Raw genomic sequence first — 24,539 nt, 5'->3', positions numbered from 1 at the left:
GACAGAGCGAGGATATGTGCAGGTGCCTTCCATTCCGCTGACTTGAGCAGGGAGGGATCCAGGAACTGGCCACTTGTTGGGGCTTCCTGGGCTAGGGTTCTGAGCAATTTGCTGTGTCTTGGTAAACAATATCTTGTCCCTAAGGTTCAATTATTTTAAAAATTTAATGTGAGAATAGTAAATGAATTAGACCAGAGGATGTTTTCTTTGAGCTATTTTGTGCCAACGCAACAACAACAAACCCAGAATGGAATGAAAATGTAAGTGCGATCAGGACTTCCAAAGTGACCAGAAGGATAACAGGCACACAGAGGTGACAGGAACAAATTCCCCAGGAGTGCCTGACGCGGGAGGCCTGGGGTTTCACAGAAAATAAGCAAAAGGACTCTCACTGTGAAAATACAAAATAAATAAGTCCTCTCCCTGGGAGCTTGGTATGCACGGCCTGTCAAGCTCTGTTTCGGGAGAAAGTCAGAAGTTAATAACACACAGGAAAAAACAAGCTGGGCTTCAGCTCACTGGGAAACAGCTCAGTAGAAAATTATTTTACAAAGAGTCTATTCAATTAGCTAAGGCATGATTCGACCCTAAGGATGAAAGAGCGGTCACTCAGCCTGTGCATGGGATGACGCACTCGGCAAGTCTGTTACGCATCAGGCGGTCACTAAAATAGACCGTCGTGCAAGTAATTTCCTACGAGACACAGAAATTATGGCCGGTGTAATCCTCTACCAAATGCATTTGCAGATAGAAAATAATGGAGGTGTGATGCTGCCTGGAGACCACAGATGCACTGTCTGCCCACCACATCCTGTCCAGAGATGTCAGAGGGCACAGGATGAGTTCCCACTGTTCCTGACATAGAGCTACTTGGGGAGAGAGGAGGGTGGAGGGGGCGGGGTGCGTGTGAACACCTGATGTACGCCTCCAACCACGCAGGATCCAGCTGAGGGCACACAAAAGGCTCAGGAACCCTGCGTCCCTGTGTGTTCAACCGGCACATTTCCTTACAACAAGGGACACCCTCGTGGGCAGCACTAGGCTGCTCCCAAAACATGGGAGTGGGAATGGGGTGCAGTCACTCAGCTCAGGAGGGGTAGGTTCCTCCTCCACGTTTCCCAGGACTGACCTGCCTCACTCCTCCAAATTCTCCAACTGTTGTCATCCTCTTCTAACTCCACCCTAGAGCTGCTCAAACAGGTGGGAGGAGCAGATGGAAATTGCTGCAGAGGCAAAATGAAATGTGCTTGAAAATAAAAATAATAAATACAGTAATAAATAAACCTACTCCTCAAGATTTAGAGTCAGAGGCTCCAAGGTCCCGACACCTGGGGGCGGCGGGGGGGTTCCCGCCCCAGCCTCATCTCCTTCCTCCCCACCTAGTGGCAGGGCTCTACCTGCTCCTGGTGCATGCCTGGGCTGTCGCCAGGGAAACATGAGCTTTGGTTGGTCAAGAACAAATACAATTAGCAGCAGCAGCAATGGCAGTGAAGCATCATTATCACCTTTCTAGGGGACTTTGAACCTCAAAAGCTTTAAGCCCTCAATGCAGGAACCAGAAATCCAGCAACGGGAAACCTGACGGACTTCACTGCATTTGACTGCAAAGCAAACTTTCTTAGGAACACTTCCACTCTAAAGAGAAGCAGAGAGCAGCAGAGCATCTGGAGGCGGCCTTTTTTTTTTTTTAAAGTTTCTTTCTAAAATGATATCCCTCCTTCTTCTACCAAAAAAAAAAAAAAAAAAAAAAGGAAGAAAAAAAATGATGACCTTGATCTTCAAACACCATCCACCCTTTCTGCTGCAGTCACCAGTACCCTTGGGAAGGGAAAGCAGCACCTGGAATAGGAAGTGCTGGGGGCATCTTTTCTCCTGGAAGATCTCTGGTCACACTGAACATCACTACAGATGCCAGGAAAGTCCTTGTTGATATGGCATGCTCACGCATGCGCACACACACACACACACACACACACACACACACACACACCAAAGACAGGGGAAAGAGGGGGTCTAACCATCTAGAGTAACAACTTCCCTTCCAAGGCAGTGGGGTCTCCCAGCCTGTGCTGGATCCCAAGAACACCCAGCTAGCAGGAGTATGGCAGTGGTGAGAGGCTGGACAGAGCATGCTCCGTCCAGGACATGGGACTCCTACATGGCCAATGTGCTTTTCCCTCCCTCTTCTGGCACCTTGGGAAGTGAAGAGCGGGCCCCACCAAACGCATCTGCATCACCAGCTGGCTGGAGCAGGGTAGGGGAGTGGGGAGCAGTATCTGGGTGATAAAATCTTGTACCAACACAAAGGTAGTTTTATAAGATGACAGCCTGCTTTCCTTGGAGGTTTTTGCCTGCTAGGTGCCTTCACAGAGGGATTTTGCCAGAGTCCTAAGCAGAGAGAGTCAAGGACCACAGAGGGGGGGCACTTTGCCACCACCTACAGAAGCTGGCCAGGAAGGGGAAAAGCAACGGTCAGGCATGCTGGGTGGGGCGGGAAGCTCCACAAGCCTCCCACGGAATTATCAGCTCTTGTTTATGCAAAACAAGAGGTACCCCTTTACCCACCGCTGGCAGCCTGCTTCAGCCAGCAAAGGGCAGCCCGCCCCCTGCCCCACAGCCCTTCAGCTGGTGTAGTACACGTGGAAGTAGAGAGTCTTGTTGCGCAGCAGGGAGTAGGAGTTGTCAAACTTGAGCAGGTAGATACCTTCCCCCGGGTAGTCGTGGCTGCCTGCTTGCACGTCTCGGTGGCTGTCCCGCCGATACACCGGCATGACCTCCCCGTAGCGGCCCCTCAGGGAGCTCCTCGAACCCCTCTCCACGTCTCCAACTGGGACAGGGTCTGTGGGAGCAAAATGGCAGAGTGCTTGGAAATGGGTTCAGAGGTCAGGTATGTCTTATCCAGGGCTAAAAGGATGGATCAGGCACCAGTGGCTTTCATCCAGGGAGGGAGCAGGTGGAGGGAGTCTGGGGGAGGGGGAGGGAGGAGCACGTTACCATCCTCCCATAGGCATGTGGCCATCATCTTGCCTACTGGGTAACACAGGCATTGAGCATCCATGGATTCAGGAGTACTAAAACCAGGGTAACAAATATTGTCTCCACTGAGAATCGGTGGCTTAGCAGGGCAGGAGTCTTCCTAGCTTCTGAAGTGTCTGAATATAGCTACACAGAGGGAGAGGGGCTAGACACCTTTTGGATTCAGTGGGTCAGAGGATCAGCCAACAGAGCAAGAAGACATACACAAACAGTACACAGTAACTCTAGAACGTCACATGGTTTCCCAAGGATCTACAAACAAGACATAAGGCGCCCCTCTTCCCTGCCAATCTGCGGATTTCCCATCAGAGCTGCTCTCCCACGAAGAAGCAAGTTAAAGGATCAAGTATAAGGTTGTGTAAAAAAAAGTCAAGGAATAGGTTAATGTTTAGAACCTACTCTTTTTTTTTTTTTAAGATTTATTTATTTTTATTGGAAAGCCAGATATACAGAGAGGAGGAGAGACAGAGAGAAGATCTTCCTCTGATGTTTTACTCTCCAAGTGGCTGTAATGGCTGGAGCTCAGCCAGTCTGAAGCCAGGAGCCAGGAATCTCCTCCGGATCTCCCATGCAGGTGCAGGGTCCCAAGGCTTTGGGCCGTCCTCAACTGCATTCCCAGGCCACAGGCAGGGAGCTGGATGGGAAGCGGGCCGCTGGGATTAGAACTGGCACCCATTTGGGATCCTGGCATGTTTAAAGCAAGGACTTTAACCACTATGCTATTGCGCTGGGCCCTAGAACCTACTCTTACATTACCCCTCCCCACACATTTCTTGAGGCCATGTTGAGTAGACACTATAGACAACAACTGGGATGGGATACAAGTGAACTTGCTTTTTTTTTTTTTTTTTTTTTTTAGGATTTATTTATTTTCACTGGAAAGGCGGATCTACAGAAAGAGCCTCCATTCACTGATTCACTCCCCAAATGACTGCAATAACCGGAACTGAGCCAATCTGAAGCTAGGAGCCAGAAGCTTCTTCCAGGTCTCCCACAAGGCTGCAGGGTCCCAAGGCTTTGGGCTATCCTTCACTGATTTCTCGGGCTATAAACAAGGAGCTAGATGGGAAGTGGAGCAACCCATATGGGATCCCCAAGCTTGGAGGCAGGAGATTAGTAGGAGATTAGTAGTTGAGCCAATGCACCAGCCCAAGTGAACACTTTTGAAACTGTTCTGGGCATGAAGTAAAGAAGTAACCAAGAGGGCTGACATTGTGGCATGCTGGGTTAAGCTGCAGCCTGCAAAGCCAGTCTCTCATGTCAGGGTGCTGGTGGCAGTCTTCACTGTTCTGCTTCCAATCCAATTCCCTGCTAACCCAGCTGGGAAGACAGCAGGAATTGGTCCAAGTTTTTGGGAGATTTGGAAGGAGTTTCAAGCCCCTGGCTTTGACCTGGCCCAGTGCCGGCCATTGCAGCTATTTGGGGAAATGATAAGCAGATAGATCTATCTTTTCTTTCTTTCTCTCTCTCTCTCTCTCTCTCTCTTTCTCTCAGCCCTTCAAATAAGTAAGGGAAGTAACCAGTAGTCAGCCAGATATGATCATCTGGAGTGGGGAAAAACCGGTACATTATTTAGTAACGTGTAATCACTTACTAGGTTACAGATCAGGAATAAATATCCACAAGCTCAGAGAAATGTTCGATAATCTTGGGTTTACATGTGACCCCAAAGGCCCTGACTCCCTCCCTCCCTCTCTTGCCTCATCCCAGCCTCAGAGACTAGAACAACAACTGGATACTGGTTAAAAGGAAAAGAAGCTTTCAATTAAGGCATCAAGACCAACCCTCCTGGAAAGTTTTCTTAAGGTCTTAGCTCAGCCTGTACCCCCTCAATCTAGTTGGCCATACTGTATCCCTCAATTGCATTCTAAGGGAGTACAAGACTGGTCAAACCCAGGAAGCACTTGGTAGGAACTAGACTGACTCAGAAAAGTTACAATGAAATTAAATTTACCCTCAATCTCCTCCTCATCCTCTTCTTCTTCGTCCTCGTCCTCACTGGAGTCGCTGACCTGCACAGTGATGTCAGTGCTGGTGACAGGCGTCCAGTCAAAATACACTCCAAAGCCAATGTCGTAGTCATCGGTGGCAAACTCCCAGCAGACGCGCTTCCCCTCTGGATGTGTGGGCACCCGGATGGTCACCACCTCTCCCCGCTTCACCACCAGGCGGCTGTTCTTCTCCTTGCCCAGCTTGCTTTTGAATTCCTTCACCTTGGCAAAGGTCCAGATGGATGGGGGAGCCATCAGAGGTGGGGACACTGAAAGGACAGGTGACTTACTGCTGAGGACCGAGGAAAAGACGTGGCTGCAGCCCTGCACACAGCATTTTGCTTGGTGCAGTTAACACAGGGATGTCCTTATCATTGGCTTCTCTGCTTTCCTTTCACAAGTGACTTTCTTTGCTGCCATCTCTGCATGGAAACCGCAACCCCACAAACCCATCTTCTACGCTCCCAACTGGCTTACCTCTTCTGTGGTCCCCAAGAAGATCTGCAGATTCCAAGTCAGCAGAAAGAACGTCAATTGCGCCTGTGTGCTCAGACTGGATCATAACCGTATCCCCAGACCTCTGTGGGACCTGGTACTTGGCCATCTGCACAACAGAATTCTGGTTAAAGGACGTATTGGAGTGGCAAGGTCTAATGAACCTCTTTCTAGAGGAAGGTAGCCCCACCTGTTAACCTTTCTGACCCCAAGTCAAGGGTTAATGAGTTCTAAATACAAAATGCTAATAAATTCTAAGTTCTCGTAACATCCCCAAAGCATTCCTTAGTTTCAAGATTCTCCAGAACTATTTCATTCCAGATCTTTTACAAAATCCTGGCCAGAGATGGGCATCTGGAGCAGCCATTGAGATGTCTGCCAGGACGCCCACAGCTCATATCAGAGGGCTTGGACCCCAGGCTCGGCTGTCCTAGAGACCAGCTCTCTGCCTTTCTAGTAATGTGCACCCTGGGGGATGGCAGGTGATGACGTAAGGAGTTGTCCTTGTCACCCATGTGGAAGACCTAAATTTCCAGCTGTTGGCTTAGGCCTGGCCCAGCTCCAGCCATTTTAGGTATTTGGGGAATGAACCAATAGATAAGAACATATAGGTGTTTGGTCACTTCTCTCTACGTACCAACAGATAAGAGTGTGCACACCCTTGTGCTCTCTCTGCCCACACCCCACTCCCCCATCCCTGCCTCAAAAAAAAAAAAAAGTCCTTACACAGCAATGTTCAGTTACTGACTTTCCTAGCAACAGCATTTTGGTGCCAGGACTGTCTTGCCTAGGCGTGCACAATGTCTCACTATGGCTCCTCCCCGATGGTTCTTACATCTGGATTTCCTTGAAATCTCATCTTGCTACACATTCTCCTGCTGCATTTCCCACTCAAGGGTAACTTCTATATCAATGGCAGTTGCCAAAAGCCCTGCAGAAGGGAAATCTGCTTGTGCTCACTTCCTGAGTGTGTGTCTTTCCCTGGGATATAGGTTGTTTCACCCTCCGTCTTTACTAACAATGTTCTAGATAAATCACTGCATTAGATTGTAGGCCAAGCCCATGATTTGTATTTAATCATTACATTTGCTGCCAGACACCTGCCCTGCATGGACCATACCCTGGCATGTGATACTCAGGGCTCTTGTTGACCCTGCCCCTTCTCTTCAAATCCCACAGATGGGTGTGCCTTGCTTCAGGCTATTAGGCAATAACTTCCTGCCCCTTCTCCAAACAGTTGAGTTGGTAAGCAACTTCTGTAAGAAATCTATACCTCCTGGCCACCAGGAAGAACAAATCAGTGACTCAGCAACCCAATTACTAGGCTGAAATTGTATTATCAACCAATCAAGTTGGCAGTCCTTCCAGACTCTCACAGTATCTGTTTGGAGAGCAAACTCCAGGTCTTTCCATACCCATTGCTAAAGGAAATGAATCCAACTTCAGGAAATGAATCTTTCTTTATCCAAAAGGCTCAGCAAAGAATTCCGTTTGTAACTCAAAGGCTACATGGCTTTAGAAAGTCACTAATACCACAGCCTCAGTCCCCTCATCTGTTAAATGGGAACACAGCAATACCTATACCACACGAGCTTGTTTTCAGAAATAAATGAAATGCTGTGTATTAAAATGTTCATTTTCTATAAAGCATTATGAAATACAATGCTTGGTGTTGTCTTCACTGACACCAATATCAATTGTGATTATAAAACATATGCTAAGAATGACACAAATAGGACCTTTGTCTCAAAGCTCCATGGTAGAGAGATCATTCCTACGAATTCCACTTTTACAGAATATTTACCATAAACCCTTTACTGTAAACACTGCAAAGAAAGTACCAATAAATCATAGTCCAGGGCTTGGCGGCATGGCCTAGTGGCTAAGGTCCTCGCCTTGATCCCATATGGCCGCTGGTTCTAATCCCGGCAGCTCCACTTCCTCTCTATCTCTCCTCCTCTCAGTATATCTGACTTTGTAATGAAAATAAAATAAATCTTTAAAAAAATAAAAAATAAAAAATAAATCATAGTCCAACAATTTCAGGCTCTTCACATCAAGAACATTTTAATGATCACAGAATATTTAATCTATCACTTTATTTTTCGATTAAGTGCCTACTAAGTACTTGTAAAATGGTAGACTCTGTGGGAAATATTTCTTCAAAATCGCTTTCCAAATAATCAAAAACAAAATGCCCTACAGAAAGCAAACAAAGAACTTGGGAAGCCACCCCACCCCCATGATGTGGCTAAATGCTGATGCCACAAACTCCTTTTGCAAAGCGAATATGCTCCCTACCTCATGGAGGACCTGGGCCTGGTCTGCAGGCAGCAGATCCTGGTCCGCCAAGGCCTGGGCCTCCGGAGCACTGGCGGCTTTCCGCAGGTCTTCCTTGGCATCCTTGCTCCCTGGTGACACCATCTGCGGCCTCGTGGAGGAAGAGAGCCTGTCAATCAAGGGCTCTTGAAAAAGATGTAATCATCCTGGACACACACTGACACAAAACCACTCTCAAAGGGCACCTCCGTTCCTCCCTGGCCTGGCTTTCCCTGGGCATTTAGGGCAGTGGTCACTCGAGCTGGCCACTGCCCAGGGCTGAACCAGCCCACAGGGCAGCGGTGACACTGCAAGGGCACAAGGCCTGACAAAGCCAGGTCCTAGGCTGTGAGAACCCCAGTGAGCACACAATGCAGTTGTCAGAGATGGACCAAACATCTGGTTCTCTTTGTGGTTGTGCCTTTTACTTATTTACTTTAAAAATTACATGTATTTGTGCTATAAAGCGTGATGCTCTGATATATGTATACATCATGAAGTGATCCACACCAGCTAAATGGCATATCCATGAGTCCAGGTATTTTTTGTGTGTGGTAAGATTATTTAAAATGTTCTTACCAATTTTCAAGTATACAATCTATTAAATATGGTCAGCATGTGTTACAAGGCTCTCCAGCTCTTGTTGTTGACACTTTCATACCATCCAGCCAACAGCCTCCTCCTCCTGCCCCCTGCTCTAAACCTCTGAAAACCAACATTCTTCTCTCTGCTTCATTAATTTCCTCTTTCCTCACTATGCAATCCACACAATTTTAACAAAAGCCAAAAAGACGGGCCCAGCGCCATGGCCTAGCAGCTAAAGTCCTCGCCTTGAATGCGCTGGGATCCCAGATGGGCACTGGTTCTAATCCCGGCAGCTCCACTTCCCATCCAGCTCCCTGCTTGTGGCCTGGGAAAGCAGTTGAGGACAGCCCAAAGCTTTGGGACACTGCACCCGTGTGGGAGACCCGGAAGAGGTTCCTGGTTCCCGGCTTCGGATCGGCAAAGCACCAGCCGTTGCGGCTCACTTGGGGAGTGAATCATCGGATGGAAGATCTCCTCTCTGTCTCTCCTCCTCTCTGTATATCCGGCTTTCCGATAATAATAAAATCTTAAAAAAAAAAAAAAGCCAAAAAGACTCCCAATTCACATCTACACATAAAACCACAGGGTGGTACAGGCCAGGGCTATGGCACAGTGCCTAAGTACCTGCCTGCAATGCCAGCATCCCATATGAGTAGCAAGTTCCAGCCCTGGCTGCTCCATTTCCAATCCAGCTTCCTGCTAATGCATCTAGGAAAGCAATGGACGATGACCCTAGTGACTGAGCCCCTGCTACCCACATGGGAGACCGTGATGAAGCTCTTGGCTCGTAGTTTAGATATGGCCCAGTTCTTGCCATTGTGGCCATGCGCAGAGTGAACCAGCACTGGCAAGAGCCCTTTCTCCCACTTTCTTTTTTTGTAACTCTCTAAATAAATAAATGAATAAATACCCAGCCTCCCCAAGATGAAAGCAAAGGGAGGAGGCTTTTCAAAGATGGAAGTGCAAACTGATTATCAAGGCTGTCCCTTGTCACAGTTGCTCCAGAACTATTTTCTGGAAGCTCCATGTCATCTCCTGGCCCAGTTCACTGACAGAAGCAATCGCAGCCTTCTCTTTGGAAGTACATTAATTAGCTACATGCTCCCTTTGCCAGCACATATACTAAAAAAATAAAAGAAAAATTGGAACGATCACCCAGGCCAGTGACCTGGAAAACAATTACGCAAGTAGTTGATTTTAAAGGGACAAGAGAATGATTTCTGTCTTCCTCCATGTCCACTGGCTTTAGCAACACTGGAAAATGAGGTAAGTTCCAGGGCTGTAGCATAATATTGCCAGCAGGCTAGAAATCTGCTGTCAAGTGAAGGTGAGGTGGGTTTTATACAGTCGCTTTTTTTTTTTTTTAAGATTTATTTATTTGTATTGAAAAGGTAGATGTACAGACAGGAGGAGAGACAGAGAGGAAGATCCTCCATCCGATAAATCACTCCCCAAGTGGCCACAAGGGCCAGTGTTGCCCAATCCGAAGCCAGCAGCCTAGAACTTCCTCCAGGTTCGCCCACATGGGTGCAGGGTTCCACAGCTTTGGGCCGTCCTTGACTGCTTTCCCAGGCCACAAGCAGGGAGCTGGATGGGAAGTGGAGCAGCCAGGATTATAACCGGCACCCATATGTGATCCCAGGGCGTTCAAGGCGAGGACTTTAGCCCCTAGGCCACCGGATCTATATGGTTGCTTTCAAAGGGTGGGGATCCTTGGGGTCCTCGGGTTCCCTCAGGGGAGTCTGTGAAGTGAAACCTGTTTCCTAATATATTCAATTTTCTTCCCTTTTTAAAATCCTCATTTTCTCAAAAGTAGGCAATGGAATTTTCCAGAGGCTACATGACTGGGGATACAGCAACAGAATGAATCCAGTTGCAGACATGAGAATCGATTTGCCTTTTATTAAGCCAAATGTTTAAAAAAGAAAAAAACAAAAAACAAAAAAACCCTTATAATGTCTCTCCTTGCTATACTATCTTTGCCTTAGAAATTACTTGCTTTTAATGAAAAATATGCTATTTATACTAACATATAATGAGGATTCTAACATTTTTATTCATCTACTTTTGAAAAGGCAGAGTAAACAGAGAAATCTTTCGTCTTCTGGCTCACGCTCCAAGTGCCTCAACACCCATGGCTCGTCCAAGTCCAAAAGTCCAGAACTCAATCCCAGGGTCCCACCTGGGAGGCGGGGACCCACGTGCCACGGTGGCCACCTGCTGCCTCCAGCGTGCACCGGAGTAGGCAGCTGGGAAGAGGAGTGCAGCCAGGACCGCAACCTTGGGCGCAGGCATCCCAAGCAGTGTCCTCAATCCCTGCCCATGGCATTGTTTTTTTAAGTGAGTGAAAACTATATTCTAATGTTCCTGTTTTAACTTTCTAATGTAGTAAATGTTGACAGATATAACCCACATAAATTCCTCGGGTCCTCCATAATTTTGAAGAGCATAAAGGTTGGAGAAGCCATGCTTTAGGCAGACAAAGCGTCTGGGAAATGGTCAGGTACACCACATGGGGACATGGAGGACAGCCTTGTTCTAGAAATAATACAGGGGGAAAAATCATTCTTAGTTTACAAAATTATCTCTTTTTTAGATAAAACAGAGCATCTTCTGGGATATCCAATTCATTTCAAACTACCTCCAAACGAACCAAAGGTGGTTATTGGCAGAGAGCAGTGGGATACTCTTGGCTGGGGCAATCGGCTGTGAGTCTGTGCTAATGCTCTCAGACCCAAGAACTGAGGTTCATTTCTCAACACAGATGGTTACCTGCCTCCCTGATGGGAGGGCAAGCCTGGCATCACAGGCTGCGCTGTGTGCATGACATCTGTGTGCAGCAGCCACACTGACACCAGGTCTCTGCCCTCTGACCACATCTCCTCCCATCCCCACATGACCCAGGAGGCTCCAGCACAATGGTCTTTTGAATCTCTGATAGTCCTTAAACACCTCACTTTAAGGTCTTCGAGCCTGGGTCACCACTGCCTACTGTACTGTGTGCCTAGTGAACTTGCCAGCCTCCTCCCTTTGGCCCGTCACTTTCTGAGAGGTCTCCTGAGGCATCCACCCTGGCCCTGTTACCCTGTGTGCCCTTACCCTGCCTCAGGCTCTTCACTGCATTTATTATCACTCCAATACAGGATGGACTGCAAGATTCGTACTTGCTTTTAGACCTCAACACACCTGGAAATACGGGATGTTTTAAGAACTGACAATGTCTTCAAACTGCTGTGGCCTGGCCTGACAGCGAATCCTTCAGCAGGAGTCCTGCATCTGTTTCTGCCAGTAGCCAGGCATGCTACCAACCTGAGGCGACTAGAAATTCAGCACACAGCTTAAGGGTCTTGTTGCAACCACACTGCACAGTGAATTTCAACAACAATCCGATAATGACTACCAACTTGCATGCGTGTTCCCGGGGCCTGGGTTTTTCCTCCCTTTCCCAGGGCCTTATCTCATTCCCTCGCTATCCTTTTCAACAGGGGAGGGCTTTTCCCGCGGCTCTATCTTCTTGGCGCAGGCTTACAGGGTCCTTGCTCCACGTGGCGTCCCTGTTAGGCTACCTGCCAGGAGCACTTTTTCCTTGTTTGGCTGCACATAAAACAGCAGCATGTGTTACAGCTGGTGGCACGTCAGTTTCTGAGATAGGAGTAGCACTTGCTTTTGGTCAGCCTCTGAACTTAAACGCAGGCGCCATGAGGCACCACCCAGCACAGTTGAGTTCCTTTGTGGAATTCTTACTACCTAGAAGAGTTCCCAGCACTACAGGCTCTCAACAAGTATGTACTGAATGAATGAACAAAGAGTAGAAATTCTTAAAATCTGCTGAGTGACTCAGTGGGTAAGTTTGTCTTCCTTGGGGAATAGAGGGTTTGTTGAGTCAGGCTATCATTGGCAACGTGGGGAAGATGGGACTACAGCAGTTATTGTGGGCCACTTAGCCTTCTGTCGCCTTATGCGGCAGCCAACACACTAAGTTGCCCCTTCGCCTCCGTGAGGGCTCCTCTGAACCAGTATGGTCCTGCTTCCTCAGACACCTCTTCAGACAGGACGTGCAACAACCAGATGAAGTTAGTATTCACATTAGCATTTCATGCTCTGGAGGAGTAGTGAAGGCTATTTGGGGAACAGAACTGGTTATGTCACTTGATCCTGGTGATAAGTCATGGAAAGGAGAAACTTTCACTCTAGTTTCACTCTAGTTTGGGTTGAGACAGAGCGCTGAGGCCATCCCAAAGGATGGGGACAGCCCTCCAGCCACCAGCCATCAGCCACCAGCCATCAGCCGCCAGCCTCACTGGGACAGATGGAAAATCATGTCATTACCAATTGCAATGGACACAAAACATAAGCACCGTGCTTCAGATGTCAACTTGCTGGATTCTTTTCTTCCCTTGCTGGATTTTAGAAACAGAACTTTAAAACAAATCTCCTTCAAAAAAAAAAATCTCCTTTTAGCAAAGACTGTTGTTTCTCAATCAAAACTTTTATTTTACTTAGGGGAGGATAAAGCAATCTGGGCCCAAATGCATCCTCCAAGCTCACATGTGCAGGAAAGGAGACGTGACAGGCAGGTGGAGGGAGGCGCACCTCGGGGGACTTGAATGGAACAGAAACTGCCTCGGGAACGGGCAACTGGGGGAGGCTGCAACTCCTGCAGGATCTGTACGTGCAATGACTGAGCAGCTCCCCGGTGACTCAAGACTTCCCATTGCCAGGTACGAGGACAAGCTACCGTTCTGTGAGCTTGGACAAATTAGAGAACTCACTGTTTTACTTTCCTTATCAAAAGGAAAAAAAAAAAAAGGCAAGGAATGAGAAGGTTGGATAACTGGTACTGAAACACAGTAATATAAATGTAAATGTTCTGACATTTAGTGGGGTATGACAGCTTAGTGAGGTGACAATGCCTCATGATGATTTATAGTATCACGGTTAAAGAACTGGAAGACAGGAGTTGGCTCCAAACAAAGAAAACAAAAAAGCTGGTTGAATGGTATGGTTGGTTCAAGCTAAGTATATGTGTTGAAAAGCTGCACTGCACGGCTTGGCATAGTGGCTCAACATGCTAATCCTCCACCTGAAAGCACTGGCATCCCATTCAAGCGCTGGTTCTAATCACAGTTATTCCACTTCCAATCTGGCTCCCTGCTATGGACTGGGAAAAGCAGCGGAGGATGGCCCAAGTCTTAGGACCCCTACATCCACAGGGGAGACATGGAAGAAGCTCCTGGCCTCTGGCTTTGAACCGGCTCAGCCCTAGCCGTTATTTTCATTTCAGGAGTGAACCATCAGATGGAAAATGTCTCTCTCCCTCTGTTTTTCCTTCTCTTTGTAAACTGCCTTTGAAATAAAAATAAATAATTTTCTTTAAAAAACAAAAAGGCTGCTATATTAAAAATAAAACTAAAGAAAAGTTGCACTGTAAGCTCCTTAAAAATGTGCATGCATTATATGCTAATCCAAAATTCAAAAATAAGAATTTAACAGAAAGCAGGAATATTTATTTCATTAGGGTTTTATGAGGATTTGATTATACATGCAATGTAATTTTATATCAATTTAACACACAATATTTATCAAACAGAAATATTTGATGAGAGTAACTATATCATTAACAGCAAGATATATTCAATACAGGATGGCTACTATATCATTATGATCAATCGGATTACAATTATGACAATAACATGAATTATTTCACATCCCAAAATAAAAACAGGGGCTGGCATTGTGGCGATAAAACAGCAGCCTGCAATGTAGCACCAGCTTCAGTCTCCTCTGCTCCGCTTCCAATCCAACTCCCTGCGAATGAACCTGGGAAGGCCCCAGAATGGCCCAAGTGCCCTGGCCCTGCCACCCAGGTGGGAGACCAGGATGCAGTTCTTGGCTCCTTCTACTTCACTTCTGCCTGGCTCTGCCCTAGTCATTGTGGCCATTTAGGTAGTGAATCAGAGGATTGAAGACTTCTCTCTCTCTCTGTGTTATGTTAACTTTGAAATCAATCAATCAATCAATCTTAAAAAACAACTAAGATGAACACACACCTAAGTGGGACTCAAGAAGTAACCAGTTTTTAAAATTGCTTGACATTTTCTTCTACCTCTAGCTGTCAACTTTGAGAGGCATAGGCACGGGTTCTCCCAGATGACACTGCACCATGAATTAATGAGTTGGATGATAACACCTTCACGCTCAGGGATCTTCAAACACAGTTTTTCACTAAGCATTCCTTTCATGTTTCACTGCTTTCCACTCATTCTAGGGTTCAGTATAACTCTTTCTGCACCAAGATGCTAATGATGGTAGGCAGATGGGATGGACAGAGAAAGAAATTAACAATGACAATCCAGAGGTCATGATTATAGTTTGATCTGACAATCACATAATAAATAACTGTCTCAAATTGTTCATGAGTGAGTGTCTGTGTGGTTATGTGTTAAACACGGGACATCCATTCACCTGCAATGCATCTGGGATCCATTCTAAGTGATCTTCCAGGGACTACACGTTACAGTGTTATTCTCAAAAGTAAAACCAAAACTAAACAAACAAAACCTACAATTTGAAATAGATCCGACACTGCCCATACACACTTACAGGCTCATTAGTGACAAAACTACTCACCATCCTTACTTGAATCTGCCCCTCCCCTGAAGCTGCAGCCTGCCTCCTTTGCCAGTTCCTCATCTCAAACATTTTATCAAAGCAGCCGTTTGTCCCTACCTGTCTGGAGTGGAACGGGGCTCTGGGTCAGAGACGGAGGCCAAGGCAGCAGTGGTCTCGGCGTTGTCTAGATCTTCATTCTCTAGAAAATCATGGAAAGCAAGAATTCAAAAACTGAGTGGGAACATGATAATGATTTTGTATCTTTGGGAAAAAAAAAAACACAGCAGTTTCAACCAATTTCCTTTTTCCAAAAAGTACTGCTGGTATAAACTCTAAAATCTGGGAAACCCAGCACATAAATTATTCAAATCAACATATCTTCAGTATACTCAGGCAGTGATAACTCATTCATATGCACAAAAAGTCATTTTCCCAAAGCAGCCCACACACAATTAATCCTAATTCAAAACTCACGTTTCTTAAAAAACAGATGGTTGTATTAGGCAGACAACAGAAGACAGAGTAGGAGGAGGGAAGAAAAGAACAGAAACGGGTGTCAAAGAGCAGAGGGGCACCTCTAGCTATATTCAGTAACCTCAGCTCACTGTTTCCAAGGTCAGGTAAGGAACTGCTGCACGATCATTCTTCTCTGTATTCATTTATTCACCCACAGTTTCTTGAACAGCTGGATGCCCTCGAGGAGTCTGTAAGATGCAGGGCTTAGTGCAGCTCATGCTCCCAAGTGGACAAGACCACAACTGGGATTATCACAGCCATTTTACAGCTAAGGAAACCAGGGCAGAGAGAAGGAACCCAACCCCAGCTGTGCTCTGCACTCCCAGCTGCTCTCAGCTCTGGGATTTACTCATTCAGCCTTGCACTGAACGCTCAACTAACATAGTTCAGTCCACCTAGATGGCTCCTAGCTACACCACCTCAGTTTCAGACAGCAGGAAGTCCAATGCTCCCTTCCAATACAAACACAACTCAACTAAGGAAGGCTCAAAGTGTCAGTATGATAGCAACCTAAAACGACAGGCAGATGAGATCCTGCCCTAATCTAGCCTCATGTTTCTATGTGAGGAAAATCTGATTCTCTTTTGTCAATTCATGGTGTCATAGGCAGAAAGACCTCACAGCTCATAATATCCACTTTTTTCTCGCAACAAAGAAAGTGAATCCAACACCCTGGTCAGTTGCTCCCCAGACTCGGCCATGGTATCAAGAGAGCCCCACTTTACTGGAGGATGATGCAAAGAGGAAGCTCTCTGCAATGTTGACCTAGTGAAATCTGCTTCTAATAAATTCTCCTTCCACAACGACCTCTCAGACACACCTAGTCAGCTGTCACACTTCCTCCAAGGTCTCCTACCCAGACTGGCTATCTCATCAGCCAGTCTCTGACCACACAGACGTTGTTTAGTCATTCAGTTTAGTTTGTTCATTTTAAAGAGCTCAAATGGGGGCCTACATTGTGGCACAGAGGGTAGAGCCCCAGCTGTGATGCTGATATACATATGAACACAGGTTCAAGTCCCAGCTACTCCACTTTCCATCCAGCTCCCTGCTGATTGCCTGGGAAAGCAGTAGAGGATGGCCCAAGTCCTTGGGACCCTGCACCCACATGGGAGAACCAAGAAGCTCCTGGCTCCTGGCTGGCCCAGCCCTAGCTTTTGTAGCTATCTGGGGAGGGAACCAGCTGGTGGAAGATCTGAAAGATGTCTCTCTCCCTCCCTTTCAAAAACAGATCTTAAAAAGAAAAGCAAAAGCTCAACTAAACAGTTCTTTTTAGATAGGTCCTAATATATGCAGCGTATAGTAATAATAACCATTTTAAAAAGGACATTACTTCCTTTTTTTAAAAGATTTATTTATTTTTATTGGAAAGACAGATATACAGAGAGAAGGAAAGACAGAGAGGAAGATCCTCCGTCTGATGATTCACTCCCCAAGTGACCGCAACGGTTGGAGCTGAGCCAATCTGAAGCCAGGAGCCAGGAACTTTTCCGGTCTCCCATGCAGGTGCTTTGTGCCGTCCTCGGCTGCTTTCCCAGGCCACAAGCAGGGAGCTGGATGGGAAGTGGAGCTGCTGGGATTAGAACTGGCGCCCATATGGGATCCCAGTGCGTGCAAAGCAAGGACTTTAACTACTACGCTATCGTGCCAGGCCCTACATTGCTTCTTGGCATGACACTCTAACCAGATACTAGAATTTTTAACTTCAAACTTACTTTTTTTGGCCTATATAACTCATCTAAGATCTCCAGGGCATACATATATAAATAAACTTTTTCCAAACCCACTCTCTCTTCTGCTCTATTTTGAAATGATTTTTGGCAAAGGATTGACTTATCTTCTCCACTTAAATTCAAGAATTTTCATATCCATCTTATTTAAGTTTTTGAAATTATAGTAATGATGCCTTTGTTCATTCTAGAGCAAACTAAGTACAGATAAGAAAACATGTAACTACCCTTCCAGATTTTTTGTTTTTGTAAGAAAAAAAATTTCAGGAGCAGCTGCCGTGACATAACAGGTTAAACTGTCCCCTGGGATGCCTGCATCCTGCACTGAAGAACTACTTTAGGTCCTGGCTCCTGTTTCTAACCCGGATGCTGTTGCTGTATCCCAGCAGACAGCAGATGATGGCTCCAGTGACTGAGCCCTTGCCGTTCACACGGGACAACCAGAGGGAGTTCAAGGTTCCCGGCTTCAGCATGGCACAGCCCCGTCTGTCGCAGGCCTTTGGGGAATGAATCAACGCATGGGAGATACCTCACTCTCTACTCCTACCCTTCAAATCCATCTCTCTGCCTTTCAAATAAATTAAGTCCTTTTAAAAAAAAGCTTAAGGATCTCAAATAAACAGCCTAATATTATTCCTCATTATGTTTAAGCTAGAATATCTGTGGCCAGGGCTGCAGTGCAGTGGTTTCAGCCACCACTTGCAATGTTAGCATCCCACATGAGCACTGGTTTGAGTCCTGGTGGATCCACCTCCCTGGTAAGGCAATTAGGAAGGAAGCAGAAGATGGTCCGAGGGCTTGGGCCCCTGCCACTCCGAGGGAGACCTGCACTGAATTGGCACTTCCATGCAGCTATCCCCAGCGGCAGCTTCATCTGGTGCACCATAGTGCCAGCCTCCACCCTCGTCTCCTAACTTGTCCCAGTGACAGCACTGGTCCCAATGACCCACTCTGCAATTATCAGAAAAAAGGAATTCTCACTCATCTTTTTCAATTTGAAGATATCTTCACGGATAAAATAGAAACATAATTTTTTTTTTTTTTTAATTCTGCCTTCTCTCCAACATTAACACTGTTAGTTTCTCTATGTAGTTCTAGCTAGCCCCGTTCTGGCTTACCCTACTGCTCATCATCAAAATCAAAGTGAATTTTTAGGCAGACATAAAATGAGCACAAACATGATGGAAAACATCAGTGGGATTACAAGAATACCATAAAAGTAATTCTCAAGGAGCCTACAATCTTTATTCCAGAAAAGAATCCCTTAGAAAAGGGAGAGGACAGGTGGGGTTTGATGGGTGGAAAGGCAGCAGCAGAAGAGGTTCTGGGATGTGATACAAGTGCAGCGAAAATGTCACGGTATGCTTGCGCATGCTATTTTTTCCTGAACAGAGACCATTCAGAGAGTACACAGTGAAAACTTCTTCCCTCTTCAGTCCTTACCTTCAATGAATAGGATTAGGTTTTGTGCAGCATTTGGAGAGATTTCATGCATATAAAAAAGGAATGTATTTTGATGTGTGTTTTCATACATATATATTTGTAAACGCCATACTATATTCATGTATATACTTTGTCACTAATAGTACAGATAGTTGGCAACACCGTGTACTATTGTGGCCCCACTTATGTCACAGAGAATATTCCGTAACTGTACATATAAGTTTCCTCAATTTTTTTTCATGGTTAATGTTGGATCTTCCACCACATAATTACCCAACTCTCTGTTGATAAGCGTTTATGTACTTTCTAATCTCTTACGTTACAATCAATGCTATTATAACCTTGTGGCTGTGACATTAAACAGCAGTAAATTCTTGGAAGGAAACAGACAATGGGGGGCAGTATACTGTAATGAATATTGCCAACTGCTCTTCATAGCGTCTATACCAACTTACAGTCCCATTAGTAAGGCCTGAGAGAGTTCCTGACCAACTCAGTGAGTTAGCAAACTACTAATGTACTCCAGATTTCCATGTGCCTTATGATGAGCTTCAATGAGCATTTTTCATATGCTAAGAGTCAATTTGCATAGCATTATATCAGTTTACTGTGTACAATGTAAGTGAAAAAAAATTATCCTTTTTGTATTTTTAAGTTTAAAGGAATGCCTTGAGTTGTATAAGAATTACTGGTGAAACATCTTATAATTGGATTCAAAGAGGCAGGAAGTATGAAAGGAAGAAAAAAAACACCAGTTTATTTGAAGTTTAAAGTGTGGGAAATGTTAGTCCTGTGTAAGAGAGAGGGAAAGCAGTCAGGAACTCGGGCTTTTTTTTTTTTTTTTTTTTTTTTAAGGTTTCCTGAATTCATCTAATGAAATTTAAAACACTATAAGGAAGGAAAGGCATATTTTTCTGTGGCATAACATCTCAGCCAAATATAAGCTATTCCCGCTAGTATTCCCAGAAGAAAGCAGGGCAGGTTTTGAAATTTAGGAGGCATATAAGAAAATGGTCTTTAATGTATATATTGACTTTATTATGTATAAATAAAAAATGGGGAGTTGGCATTGTGTCCCAGAAGTTTAAAATGCTGGTTGCAATGCCCGCATCCCACATCAGAGCCCTGCTCCAAGCTCTGGCTGCTCTGCTTCTGAGGCAGCTTCCTGCTAAGGCACCTGGGAAGGCAGCTGATGGTGGCTCAACTACTTGAGTCTCTGTCACCCATGTGAGAGACCTAGATAGACTCCCTGTCTCCTGGCTTTGACCTGGCCCATTCCTGGCTGTAGCAACCATTTGGAGAATGAAACGGCAGGTGGAAGAGGGATGGAAGACAGATCTCTCTTTCTGTTGTTCTACCTTTAAAAGACTGACACATGAAACTTGTAGTATGTGCTTTTTATAATGAAACAAAGTTTTAAATATCAAAGAAAAAAAAGTAATCTTATAACATTGGAATGAGGTGATAAAATCATTGCTATGGTTCCAAACCGGTCAAAGTCTTGGAAACAATGAAAGCTGCAGGAAAAATAGAAAATCAAGATTAACTTTATTTATAATTGATGGCGTAAAATAAAGATAGTGGGAGAAAATGAAAGTTTCTTAAAATAATTTATTTTCATTTAACAATTTTAAAAACATGTTTTTTTTTTCCTGTGCCACCAGGATATGGCTTCAGACATTCTGATCATGCCACTGAAGACAAGCTTATTCTATATTTGTGCTTTCTCAGTCAGGCGATAAGGAGAACCAAAAAGCAGGTTGTGTGTGTTTTTTTTCCCCCAGAAAGCATTTGAATATGAGGTCAGAGTTCTTTAGAATAGATCTCGCAGGCCTTCCCCTTCATGCAACATCCCCGGCGAGGCAATCAGCTGGCCTTCTCCTTGCAGTGCACATTACAGACTCGCCAGGCGGACACATAAACAAACGAGTGGATTTTACGGTCCTGGTGGACCCCATGACCAAGCCATGCAGTTTCTCCTCAACCTTTAAGCACAGGACTTGCCCCCAAGCAGCTCCCCAGCTTGGGTGGTACTGGACATTTTGAATTATGAAAATGGCAAATCAGCTACTATTTTAATACTGTACCAACACAACCGCTGTAAGAAAAAATAGTTACAGGAAGACAGATTTTTAACATAAAACCCCAACGTGAAAACAAAACATAACAAGGGCTCTTGGGCAAACTTCCTATTCTACCACTCAATGGGGAAGCCATGAATTTGAAATTCTAGTAAAACTGAATGAACCCCAGAGAAGGTACATTTCTATCCTTGCAGACTGGCCTGCTGCTTGTCTGAGTCCTTCTTTACAGAACCATAAGCAAGGTTACCTGACTTGCTTCTAGAGCTCAATGTCAAAATGGAGTGATAGCTCTTGAGGTCACACACACCACACTGAGTCCAAGATCTGGTCTCTTACTTGCCCTTAACTTCAAACAATAATTTTAAAAAATAAATAAAGCCAACTGTCCTTCAGTGACGCAACATGCACGCCTCAGAGGGTTTCGCCATGTACAACACGGTTTCTTTCTCCTCTTGGGAGCTGAGGAACCCAGGTGCCCCGTAAAAAGACCATTAAAAACAATGACAGTTCATGAGCAGAAAGAACGCCTTGCGCGCTAGAGGGCTCAGTGTCAAAGGAGCTAAGCCCTTTTCTTCCTCTGAGGAAAACCTCGGGTCAGGAACATGAAGGTCTTCCAAAGGCATTCACAGTAGAGAACACTTGTTAAAAACAGGTTCCAGAGACTCCACGCAATGCCTTCTTCCACTTACAAAGGCATAAGGGACACTGAAAACCAAGATCCTGAACTCAATAACTGAGTATCCCACTTCTCTTCTTCCTGCTCTTTTCCCTTTAAGGGTGACAAACACTGTTTGAATTTTGCTTTTTCCTGAACTCTTTATTGCTTACTTATTGGACCATTTTCTAGAAGGTGGCAGGAGGATGTGATCTCTTCACCGAAAGCAGTTATCTGAGGTCTACACCTCAGCCCATACAGCTCAGGTAGGTACATGCTAAATGCAGACACTCTGCGCAGCTTTGCAAATGCATCCCTTGTATCCAGGGTTTCTCTGAAGCTGCACTTCCGACCCCCAGGGGCAGGCAGTTCCTCACCGTGTGGACCACCCTGGGCCCAATAACATGCTGAGCCACATCTCCAGCCTATGTTTTTTCGATGTCACCAACAGCTGTCCTCACTGTGACTATCAAAATACATTTCCAGACATTGCTGAAAGTCCCCTGGGGGTGCAAAGCTGCGCCTGGCTGAGAATCACTGTTCCAATATCAAGACGCTTCCTGGGTATTTCAGCCATAATTTCTCACATCAAAATCATCAGACTCAGCAAGGATTTACAGAACCTTGACCACACAGTACAAAGCGCTCTAGGACAAGTGACCATGTCTTATAAAAAGACTTCACAGCTAATTGGGACAAATAAGTTAATTTGTCTCAGCTGTAGTTTGTCCCATTGTAAAATGGCAAGAAAATGATCACTGAGAGGATTAAATGAGAAAATATAAGTGCATCTTTCTCTACATCCTGGCATCCAATACCTATGGCTATCACTACTGTTATTTTATTAGTAATATTTCCCACCTCAAGAGGAAGAGTTTGTGCTACAATCACAAATCTCTACATAGCAGAAACCTAAGCCAGCCGCTTTCTGAGGACAACAGGAAGGAAAGTAACTGAATGCATGTCTACCGACGCCCTGGGGGGGCAGTGCAGAGAGCACCCATATCACCCAATGTGCTCCTGCAGGATTCGAAGGTCTTTCTAAAGACACCAGGGAGAGCCGCCTCCTGCAGTGCCAGCATTCCACAGGACACCACTCTGAACAGTGGCCGCCCCGCTTCTGATCCAGTTCGCCGTTAATGCATGTGGAAGGCAGTGGAAGATGGTCTAAGTACTTGAACTCCTGCCATTCACAAACAAGACCTGGATGGAGTTTCAGCCTCCTGGATTTGGCCTGACCATTGTGGCCACCTGGGGAGTGAATCAGCATAGGAAGATTCCCTCTCTCCCTTCCTCTGTAATTCTGTGTTTTAATTTAATAAAATAAATCCTTAGTGGGGGGAAAAAGATTTTTCTAGTTAAAATACTTGAGTAGATTGCCATAAATACATGAGAACCGAAAGAGGAGGTAAAAGCATGATTAGTTCATAAACATTGGCACATACAGAAATAGGTGTTTACGACACACTTTTATAAGTAGTTATTGGCTTGTTGTGCTTAGAATTCCTATTGCTATATTTAAATAGGTCGCCAATTTTTAACATTGCAAGATATAACACAGTAAAGGGGGGGAAAGGCGTAAATTAAAGTAAGGACATAGAAGCTCAGGAAGAAGTTCGGTGACTCACAGATGAGAGAGACAGAGAGCCCATTCCAAGAGGAGAGATTTGGGGGTACAAACGGAAGAGAAGAAAGCCATCAAGTTGAATAAGATATACTTAAGAATACTTCCCTGGGTGGCAAAGGAATGTTAGCAAAACCAGACCTTATTCTCACTGTGGATACACAGTGTCCCACGGCTCCACTCCAAGTGCCTTCGATGCAGGGGTACATGTGAGCCTCCCAATAGTCCCCAGAGGCAGGAAAGAGAGACAGGCAAGTGATAGGCTCAAAGTCACTTAAATAAACTGACGACCCAGCTCCAATCCAGACACCAGCTCCACAGCGGTGCCTCGGTCACTAACACCTCCCCCAGCATGGCGTCTCGCCAAAATTCAGACCTGGAGAATCAACGAACATTCGCTCCTGGCGGAAGCTAATTCTCTCCCCTCCACCTGACCCTCGTGGGGTGAACAGGAGGAGCCTGGAAATGTCCTGAACAAGCTGGTGACAGGCTCGGAGCACGAGGAGGTCGCCACCATTCCCGCTCCAGCCTCCATCTCCTGCTCTGCTTGGACCACTGCGTCCACTCCACAAAGACCGCCGCAGGCGACCTGTTGGACGTCTGCCTTCCATCCCTCCCCCTCCACAAGCTGGGAGGAAGGCGGCTGGGGGGTGAGGGGGCTCGGTGAACCAAGGCCAGGGCCGAAGGAGCTTCCGGGAGAGAAGAAGGCGAGGCTGCCAGCCCGGATGGGGGCAGAAGCACGGAGAAAGGCTGGGGCAGGGGACGGAGAGGTGAGGAGCCAGAGGCATGGGCCGGCAGCCGGGGGGGCGGGTCGGCAGCCTGTTTAAAATCAGCAAATGTGGGTGGGACTCGGACCCTGGCTCCCGGGTCCGGCTTAGAGGGGGCCAAGGCGCAGAGCAACCCTGACACCACCGTCCAGGGGAGGCGGCGGGACAAGAACCGAGGCATTTCGAAACAGGAGCAGAAAACACCCTTGAGCGCAGCGCAGGGCCCGGGTGGGGGCAGCGGCGGCGGCAAAGGGGGTCGCGCCCCCGTGGGGAGCCCAGCCCCGCGCGCGCGCCAAGGGGCTGCCCAGGTCGGGGGGCCGCGCGCTCTACGGAGCTGGCACCGGAGTGCGGGGCCCCGAGGCTGGTGGGCAGCCCCGCGGCCAGCGTCCCGGCCCTGCGTACCTGAGCTCGCCGCCTGGTTTCCCTCCTCTCCCAGGGCGTCTCTCCCGACGCCGCCCGCCGACCCTGGCCGGTCTGCGGGGCTCCAGACGCCCGGCCCCTCAGCCGCCTGCTGGTCCGACATCTGCAAGCCCGCGCCGGAGCGATTCCGCCGCTAGTCGCCGAGTGACTCCGGAAACAGCCGAGCGGGCCGAGAAGAGCCGAGCGCACCCAGGGGCCGGAAAGAGGGTGCGGGGGACGGGGAGGCAGAGCGCACCCGGCTCCCAGGCGGCCCCAGGAGCAC

At 46.6% G+C, this 24,539-nt stretch overlaps 1 protein-coding gene across 3 annotated transcripts; it reads right to left on the bottom strand.

Annotated features, from left to right (window-relative positions):
- Window positions 1-1,975: 1,975 nt before the first annotated feature.
- On the bottom strand, window positions 1,976-24,501 carry TMED8 (transmembrane p24 trafficking protein family member 8). 3 transcript variants are annotated; one of them, XM_058655246.1, is made up of 6 exons: window positions 24,260-24,501; window positions 15,156-15,237; window positions 7,824-7,953; window positions 5,505-5,631; window positions 4,991-5,296; window positions 1,976-2,839 (listed from the first exon to the last, which is right to left on the bottom strand). In XM_058655246.1, the coding sequence occupies exons 1-6, from the start codon at window positions 24,378-24,380 to the stop codon at window positions 2,622-2,624; spliced, it is 984 nt and encodes a 327-aa protein (XP_058511229.1). In that variant the 5' UTR covers window positions 24,381-24,501; the 3' UTR covers window positions 1,976-2,621. The 3 variants fall into 3 exon arrangements, with proteins under 3 accessions (XP_058511229.1, XP_058511231.1, XP_012782168.3); XM_058655248.1 differs by having other exon boundaries at window positions 7,824-7,946; window positions 24,260-24,293; XM_012926714.3 differs by lacking the exons at window positions 15,156-15,237; window positions 24,260-24,501 and adding an exon at window positions 14,589-15,102.
- Window positions 24,502-24,539: the final 38 nt, after the last annotated feature.

This window comes from Ochotona princeps, chromosome 26 (assembly GCF_030435755.1).
Source record: "Ochotona princeps isolate mOchPri1 chromosome 26, mOchPri1.hap1, whole genome shotgun sequence".
Classification (NCBI taxonomy): Eukaryota; Metazoa; Chordata; class Mammalia; order Lagomorpha; family Ochotonidae; genus Ochotona; species Ochotona princeps.
This window is presented reverse-complemented; position numbering and strand designations above follow the sequence as displayed.

Excerpts from the sequence above, each read along its gene's own strand:
- TMED8 (XM_058655246.1), bottom strand. The coding sequence starts at position 24,380 with ATGTCGGACCAGCAGGCGGCTGAGGGGCCGGGCGTCTGGAGCCCCGCA. Across the intron at positions 7,954-15,155 it reads CCCCGTTCCACTCCAGACAG|GCCGCAGATGGTGTCACCAG; the intron begins GTAGGGACAAAC and ends TTCCTCCACGAG. Across the intron at positions 2,840-4,990 it reads GGATGAGGAGGAGATTGAGG|ACCCTGTCCCAGTTGGAGAC; the intron begins GTAAATTTAATT and ends TTGCTCCCACAG.